Genomic DNA, 9,609 nt, shown 5'->3' on the forward strand with positions numbered 1-9,609 from the left:
TACAAAAATTATTGTTCAAACCCAAATATCAAATTAAAATTACAACGAAACATATTGAAGAAAAATGCCAAAAGAGTTTTAATTGGGAGGGATAAATGATGTCATTTATTTAAAATAATAAGGATAAAAATGGAAAAAAGTTAAGAAGCTACTAGCTTATTTTTGAAAAACTACCTGAAGTAGCGTTTCAAAATAAGCTCTTATTTTAAACTACTAGCTTATTTTGATAGCATTACCAAACAAAGCTTATAGCTTGTTAGTAGCTTAAAATAAGCTATAAGCTCTGCCAAACACAGCCATAACCTAAGTACAACCACTCAAGGTTGAAAAAATCGCTAGATGCCTTCTATTTGTTCAATATTTTATTTCTTATATATATATATATATATATATATATATATATATATATATATATATATATTATTTTGTTTAAATTTTTTTAAAAATATTTTAAAAGTTAATAATTGTAAAGTGTTTAATATTTTAAGTCTTTACGCTTTAATATTTAAATAATTAATATTTAATAAGTTAATAGTTATTGCTTATTAAATTATTAGTTATTATTTATTAATTATTAGTTAATAGTTTAATTTAGATATTACTTATTACTTATTATTTTATTAAATTATTACTTATTTAGACTGTTAGAAATTTAGAATACTAGTTAATACATTATAACATTAATAGTTTAAATGTTTAGGATTTAAAATTACAAAAATATTAAAGAAAAAAAAATCGCCCAGTCGGCTAGTCACAGAAATGGCCGATTCCCCGGCCAAAATCACTGCAGCTGGGCGTTGCCTAACGCTTAGGCGTGATTTTTGCAGCATTTGTGGCATCCCTATCTTCAAATCCTAGGCATAAATTTCCAAAAAACCAAAAATTAATTAAAGCAATGATTTTTAGTTGGAAGAAGACAATTCAAACACTGATCTATCTAATGTTTCCAATTACAAAAATTTCTACCTATTACTAGGCCTGAGTGCCTGACAAAGCAATTAATTAACAAGAAGGAAACCCGGGAATTAAATACTTATAATGTTAATAGGTTTGAGGGAAAGTATTTTGCATATTTGGTAGTAGGGTGAAATTGGAATAATTACAATATTGATGTTTGATTATGTATAACCCTATAATAGGAATAAAGGTTTAAAAAATACAAAAACAAAAAATTAAGGCAATTGATCCTAATATAATGACATGCAGAGCATCAATATGAACAAAAACTTAAAAACACTAACCCAAACTTAAAAATCAGTACTAATAAGATTGAATGATACTCATTTTTAATTAGGGAATGGGGATTTTAATTAAAGGGCTAATCAAATCCATAATTGTATTTTAAAAGTTGTCAACCGAACACTAACTATGATTTTGATTCTTATTCCCAGTGTGTAAATTAAACTCATGAACTAAATACACCGTGAGGAATCGATGAAGATAAATGAGAGATCGGAGAGAATACCCGACTTGTAAATTCAATCTTATCAAGAAATTGAGAGATGAAGAAGAAGAACTTCAGTACGTACAGCACGATGCTAATTGCTACCTAAATGATTGTCTGGTCTGAACTGGCACATATATAAATTGCAGTGTTGTCGTGGCTTCTGGGACCCACAAAATGAAGATAACCTATCATATCTTGTCACGTCAGGTAGTAAAAGTGAGAAAGTAGAAAATGAGAGTCCATGTAGTAGAACTCTGCCGAGTAGCAGTGCCTTGGCAGAAATGTTCAACACGATATATAGGAAAAGTTATAACAATGACCAGGCATGTATTTATGGTAATAGTAAAAATTATTTTTATTCTAGTGATAAATGATCATATTAGTTATCTAGTAATTTACTTCTTATATTTGTATTATGTTTCTTCTCAAAAGGTCCCGGCTCGATAAAGCATTTGGGAGGGTATAAATCACGGCAACTCAGCTGAACATAGAAGTCACTGGTGAGACTTGATCCATGATCTTTCTTCCTAAACTTTATGTCTGTGACCAATTGAACTGTGTATTATGTTATATAAGAAGGACTAAGTCAAACTAATTAATGAGGTATTGCTACTTCGCATGGCCCATAAGTGGGAAATGAGTTATGAGAGTGACAGATATTTGGGGATAGGCAGAAATTTATTGTTTAAGGTTTACTTTGTTGTCAGTCATTATTGTGGTTTTGTTTCATGTCATTTCATGGAAGGAGGAAATTGCGAGGGAAATAAGGAATTGTAATTCGTAAGTGAGAAAGGAATAATGTGAAAATTATGGAGGACTTCAAATTTTCATTGTTTCGTAGATAAAAATAGAAGTGTTTGGTAGATATGAGAATTAAACGGAAAGAAATGATATAAGACTAAAATTTCCTTATAATGATAATAACAATTCCCTTTTTGGTAAAGAGGAAGTGGCAGGATTGTAAATACAACACATTTTTTCTTCTCATCTAGCTTGGAATTGCAATTCTTAGGGGAGGGGTATGATTTTCTATGCCATGGAATGAAAAAATTACAATTCTGTGAAATTACAATTTTTTTTCAAGCAAATGATATAATTTTACATGTTAAAGAATTATGTAGGAAAGAAATTTCAATTCCTACCACCCAAACAACCAATTAAATGAGGAAAAAAATTTACAAATGATTGATGTGTAATATAATAAATGTTAGTTGGAATAGTACTATTTGCCCCACTCTACTTTTTACATGACAAATAATTATTGATTGTTAGTAGAGGGTTTTTTATTTTATTTTATTTTATTTTATTTTTTAAAATCCATATCAATCCTCTAATGTAGGGGTATTAAAATTTTCTCAATGATAATACTAATTAATTTTTACAATGCCATACATAACGGTGCATGTATGTTGTTTAATGAATTATATTATATGCTTTGTTGAAAAAGAATGCAACTGATGATGAGGGCATGCCCAAATTCTAACACTAATAGAGAATTGACCAAAAATGTAGATGTCTAAAGTCATTAAAAATATGTTGTGGTAATTTTATAAATTTTAAAACAATTTTATGCATCTAAAATTAAATAATTATATTCAGGCACGTAAAGTCTGCGTTAAAAAATAAAGAGACTTTAGCGTTTGTAGTACAACACTACAGATGCGTACAGTCTGTTTAAAAAGTATAATAGGCGTTTGTAGTTATAAATTACGAACGCCTATTGTAAAGGAAAAAAAACTTTTAAAAAATAGCTACAATAATGAAAAATAGCAATGAATTCAAGATCAAAGAGAAGTTCCATAAAAATACAAAGTATAAGATCAAAGTACTAAAAATAAATAAGAAAATTGAAAAGAAATTAAATAAAATTAGAATTGACTTATCTATTTGAAGATGAAAATGTAATTCCAAGTCTTCAACTTGGCCTTTGCTTCCAAAAATGTAATTAAAATTGAATCTAACTAGAGCTTCAATTATATTGAAATTAGATTTGTGATTGAAATTCGAAAGTAAATTATATGGTTCTAAGGAATGTAAAGTAGACTAGGAAAAGGAATGTAAGTAAAAAGTAAAGCTCCCCAAAATCCATAACTCAAAAAAAGTCTAAAAGTCCCCAAATAAAATCTAATTTCTTCTATTTATATTTTCTAGATTAAGCTACGTCACGAGGCATTCTCACGTCGTGATAACACCTCATGACAACCTTGATCACCTTGCAGAAGGTTGTTTCACGCTGCATTGTCACGTTATGATGATTGCTCTTGGTAGCATAAATTGCCTCACCAATTGTTGGATTGCAACTTGGAGAACCGAGTCCAACATCCTGCCATCGGATCATGGTGTTGAGTACTATGCAAGTATATGGAAATAAAGTTTCACATTCACTACTAGCTATAACTTTTAAATTTGTGTACGTAGTGGTATGTGCTTGATCTTGAAAATTGGTATTAGAGTAGATTACAGGTTCGATCCCACTAAGAACATGTTGTGCAGCTGAGACTGTCAAGTGCTAGGAGGGGGATTGTTGGGCTGCAACACATTCGCTACTAGCTATAAATTTTTGCGTAGTGGTAAGTACTTGATCTAGAAAATGTTTCCCTCACAAGCCGTTGTAACGCATAACGAATACCAGATGTTTTCTTCATGAACCCCTATGACGCCACGATCACTACTCGTGATAGTAGAGAGTGATTGGCTCATCCGCAGCCTCACAATTCTTCTGAATTTTTATTAGGAAAAGGGGTTCACACAAGCTCACATAGAAAGAAAGACGTACTCTCCTCTTGCCTTGTATCATACTGAGAAATTAGTATTTTCTGGGGTCATACCACCTTACAAGCCACATACCAATATTGTGCCAAAAGGCCCAAAACTCCCATTCAATCCGAGGTGCAAGCTAAGGTCCAAAGATCAATCACTTGAATTGCACATAAGCATACAATAAAAAAGAAATGGAAGTTAACGTGAATTGTTTGCAATTGTGGCTCTAAAACAACCTCACAAGTGGTTAAAGAAGTTTATTCTTAAAAAAAAAAATTTATGCAATAAACTTGTCATCAACAAGCCACTCCAAAGACATAGACAATCAAAGACGAAAACAACAAAGGATCGAATCATCTAAATGTACAATTTATTCATCCAAATATTGCGAATTATCGTAACAATGACTAGCTCACACACAAGTGTACAACTTTTCACACTTTAGAAAGAGCATCGTTATAATGTTCAAAAGAAAGATAATAAGCAACAAGGAAATAAAGGGGTAACACGGGAGGAAGGACAAAGCAAGGCATCCATTCCCATACTTTAGAAGTGTGTGTGGGGAAGTGCAACAAGATTTCCCCTTTTCACACTTTAGAAGTGTGTGCTGGGAGGGGCACAATGAATGGTATAACAATCAATAATCACGAAATTGAAGAATAAGAATTAGAAGGTAAGGGACTCCCTCAAATGAATTTGATGGAAGGAAGTTGGTCCCCATGATCAAACCATATCTCCCTTATGTTGAGAAAATAACAAATGTTCAAACACATGTACCAATCCTCGGCAATGGCGTCGTTTAATGAAAAGTATTTTTATGGGGTGACTATTGTCATTCTATTAATGATTTGTGATAGATGTAGAGCTTATGTATCTCAAACACAAGGTAAGTAGACAATCTACTTGTGAAAATCTAATGATTGATGCAAATAACAAACAAGCACAAGTGTAATGAATTACAATAATATGGTGCAGTTGCCATGGTAGCATTTTTTTAATAAAAATTTTTTAAAAGAAATTTATTGGTTTTTTTTTTTTGAGAAGAGAAATTTATTGGTTTTTAATTATTATTATTTTAAAAATATTATTATTTAATTTAAAATAGCGTGTTACCTGTAAAATAGGTTAACTGTACTTATTTTTTGAGTGTCTGGCTAAAATTTGCATAATTTAAGAAATAAATTGCAACCTTGCAATAAAAGAGATTATACATATATATATTTTTTAAAGTTGAGTGTGCAATTAAAATTCTTATAATTTAAGAGATGAGGCAATAAAATAGATAATTATAGTACGGAATAGTTATTTTTTGTAAGTTGAGTGTGTGATTAAAAGTTGTGTAATTATAAGAGATAAATTGCAATATGGCAAATTAAATAGTTAAATAAATAAACAAAAAAAAATTGTCGTACTGAGTCGCATTGCATGCTTCAGGCATACAATGGTAGTTCCGCCCAGACACTCACTTATATAGTGCTGTACTCAACTTCTTGGTTCTTCATCCCTCACTTCAACACTAATTTTCAAGCCGGGTATGTATGCTCTCTCATCTATCTCCAATTCATTGATTTTTTTCTTTTTCCTTAATTAGATTTATATATAGGTCCGATTTCCCTGTAGACGAGGCTTTTCGTGCGACCCTGCAGTGACTAACCATTAGCTATGCATAAATGCCCTACAAACTGTTCAGAAATGCACCATTAGGTGTGATGCATTTTTATGGTGTGGTTAATTTTGTGGTGCATTTGTGCATTTCACTATGCTGTATTTCCGAGCATTATGTAGTACATTTATGAATACCTAATGGAGCAATCTGCACCGACCCTACGGGAAGTACTGTCCGCATATGAGCTTATATATAGAGTGTTGGGCAGAGGCCGGTAAAGGCCAAGTTCAACACCTGGTGACTGGGGACTGTTTGGGGGAAGTCGATAAAGGCCAAGTTCAGCACCCAGTTTCTAGAAAATGTGATGGCCTGCTATAAGGAAATAAAGTTGGGTCTTGATCGTAACATGTTTGCTTTGTCAGGTCCAGTAAAAATCAGATAAGGATGTGGCTACCAATAATCTTGGTGTTGACAATGGCCGTCTCTACTTCACAACGTAGCATAAGAATCGACGAGAATGGCATGAAAGTGGAGACATTGTTGTCTCCTAGGTTCGAGCTGGAACCAGGAGAGGTTTGCGACAAATTCTTTTACCGCGTAGACTTTCCCAAAGGCCACATCGCGGTGAAAAAATTCGACGCAGAAATAGTCGACGATGAAGGGAACTCAATCCCCCTTACTGAAACCTATATGCACCACTGGATTTTCGCGAGAATAATGATTCCCAAAGGCGTCGAGCCTCGAAGGGAGACAGTAAAAATTGTGGGAAACTCAGGGGTTTGCGCTCAACTCCCCCAACATTTCGGGCTCGGATCCGAGACAAGAAAAACCGACACACATGTTCCGGATCCTTATGGGATCGAAGTGGGTAGACCCGCGCCTGAGGGGTACGAGGAAGGGTGGCTGCTTAATTTACACGCGATTGATACCCGCGGCGCAGTGGATAAAATGGGGTGCACCGAGTGCCGGTGTGAACTATATAATAAAACTAAAGAAGAGGTCGGGGATTATCCTGGAGGGATTATTTGTTGCTTTGATGGGATGAGATGTAGGGTGAAACCAGGGTTTGATGGTGGAAAGAGAGGGCTTCACTTGAAATATACTGTGACTTATGTTGATTGGAACCCCTCTATTGTGCCTGTCGAGATTTATATATTTGATGTGGCTGATACTTTGACATGGTCTGATGAAATCCCCGGAAGACACGCTTGCAGGGTAATCATAATAAATATTTATGATCAAAATTGTTATTTATGATGATGATGATGATGATAGATGTATAATTAATTTGTTATTGTTCAGATGGAGTACCAAGTTGATAATGCATGTTCTGCTGCTACGCCTACTAATGAATGTGTTCATTCCAAAAGGTTAACCGTAAGTTTGCCAAAAGGTGGGGATCTCATCTATGGTGTTGCTCACCAACACTCTGGAGCGCTTGGCTCTACCCTTTTTGGAGAGGTATGCATAGTATGTAATCAGTTAGGATCACGCACTTACCACTACGTCAAAAGCTGTACCTTGTAACTAAGTTGAAAACAAGAGCACCCTCACCTTAATTGAGAGGTTGCTCCGCACTGCCGCGAGTGAGACTCGATCCATGGTCTTTCTTTATAAGTTTCACCTATGTGACTAACTGAGCTGCCCATGCGGGCTACTGCTATACATTTTTGAGATGTTGGGTACTGGACTTTAACCTTTAAGTCCTTTACTAAACTCTGCCCAACAATCCTCCAGTCACCTGGTGCTAGACTTAACCTTTACCAGCCTCCGCCTAACCTACTTCATCATATCTTGTCTCCATCTTTCACTACTTACTATGTGTTTAGCTAGAATTGAATGCTTGCTATCTAGCTAGCTAGTTAATTGTGTATATATAGTATATAGTTAAATGAACATACCATACAAACAATCCCAAAAGAGATCTTGTTGATATAGTAATACCTGCAATGAATGCTTTAGGATGGACGAGTTCTGTGCAACTCACTTCCAATATATGGAAACGGAACGGAACCAGGAAATGAAGACGGTTACCTTGTTGGAATGTCAACTTGTTACCCTCAACCTGGCTCAGTCAAGATTGCTCCAAATGAGAAGCTAACTATTATATCAAATTATAGCAATGTCCACATGCATTCAGGGGTCATGGGCTACTTTTACATTTTAGTTGCTGAGCCATTGCCAGAATCAAACCCCATTTTTCATTCCCACCACCTCCCTGGTAAGATCTAGCTTCCTCTTCCAGTTTAGTTGCTGATGAGCCATTTTATTTTGGCATATATGTTTAGTTCTCTTTTGATTTGAATTTATTAATGGTTGGTTTTGCAGGGAGATCTGGTAAAGGCCGGTTTTCAAGCTTGGAATGAAGCCATGATCTGATTTTATGTGTTCCTCAACTTCGATCTGGTATCCATGTGAATTGAATTGAAGAAGATCCATATATATATATATATATATATATATGATGCTGTGTCTTGTGGACTCTATACTTCTTTAATAAAGTATGTATCGTAGTTATATTATAATAAAGTATGTATGGTACCTTGAGTCAAATTTTACTTTATAATTAATTCGTCTTGTGATTAAACAAAAAATAATCACAAAATCTTCACATGTTAAGACTCTAAAAATATTATGGTAATGCAAAGAAAGCTATTCTAAAAAATTAAAGTAAGACAGTAAACTTAATTTGTTGATATTTATAGTCAATGCAAACCTAAAAGTGGTCGGAAATTACCAAAATTCGATAAGACGCTCTTGTTTCGATCAATTTAAAGATCCGTATAAACTTCATCGGTATTTCCAACCACCACATAAAGTAGTCGAAATAGCGTCTGATGGATTTAATTAACCCGGGGGTCCAGACTAACAAACCCGTTAGATGAATGATAATATAAACGAATAGAAAATAATAAATGAAATAAGTGTGTCAAGGTCACGGGACCAAGTATTGTATTAGATCGTAGTCAATAGACTATTACAAGATGGCGTAATGCTATTACACGAGTTTTAGGACAAAGAATATAGAGCATGTCTTAATGAGACAATAACACGCCTATTTATACCCTCCAAACCTTCTAACCGCCCCTCTAAGACGGGAGAACGGTTATAGATCCACTTTGACCGCACTCACGCCGCGACCAAGCCCGTGGCTCCAACCATCCGAGGCCTTGTGACCGAGCCCTCTGAACCGAGGCCTCCTAGCCGAGTTCCCTTAGCTGAGGCCTTGGGGTGATGTGCTAAATGAGTTGGCCCGGGTCAAGCACGAGGCTCAACCTCGGGTCCCGGACCCTCTCGCGACACGTATCCTGCTCCTTCGAGTCGGCTTGGCCCATTCATAATATATCCATCATCAGTCCCCCACTCTCCGAGCTAAATGAGTTGACCCGGGTCAAGCATGGGGCTCAACCTCGGGGCTCAACCTCGGGTGTGTTTGGATTTGAAAAATAAGAAAATATATAACATTTGTATGTGCTTTGTGTTGTATTTTTTGTATCTTGTGCTATGAAATTTTGTACCTTACGAGTATGAATTATGTATCTCATTGTTTCAATTCAAGGTTCATAATGCTATGTGGACCCTGGACCACGGTCCAAAAACGACGTTGTTTCATAGACTTTAAAAAAAAAATTCACACGACTCCCTCCAACCTACATTTTTATAATTCATAATGTACATTTTCTAACTCATAAAATACATTATTTTACTCCAGAAATTTTATTATTCTAACACATAAAATTCATTATTCTAACTTATAAAATTCAGTAGCCATGATCCACACAACTACCCAATAACT

General features: G+C 34.6%; 1 protein-coding gene across 1 annotated transcript; it reads left to right on the forward strand.

The window, feature by feature from the left end:
* The first annotated feature begins 5,721 nt into the window (after positions 1 to 5,721).
* LOC115997308 lies at positions 5,722 to 8,366 on the forward strand. The gene is made up of 5 exons (XM_031236845.1): positions 5,722 to 5,739; positions 6,236 to 7,028; positions 7,116 to 7,274; positions 7,776 to 8,034; positions 8,142 to 8,366. Exons 2-5 carry the CDS (start codon positions 6,258 to 6,260, stop codon positions 8,177 to 8,179), a joined length of 1,227 nt encoding a protein of 408 aa, XP_031092705.1. The 5' UTR covers positions 5,722 to 5,739; positions 6,236 to 6,257; the 3' UTR covers positions 8,180 to 8,366.
* Positions 8,367 to 9,609: the final 1,243 nt, after the last annotated feature.

Source organism: Ipomoea triloba, chromosome 11, assembly GCF_003576645.1.
Source record: "Ipomoea triloba cultivar NCNSP0323 chromosome 11, ASM357664v1".
Lineage (NCBI taxonomy): Eukaryota > Viridiplantae > Streptophyta > Magnoliopsida > Solanales > Convolvulaceae > Ipomoea > Ipomoea triloba.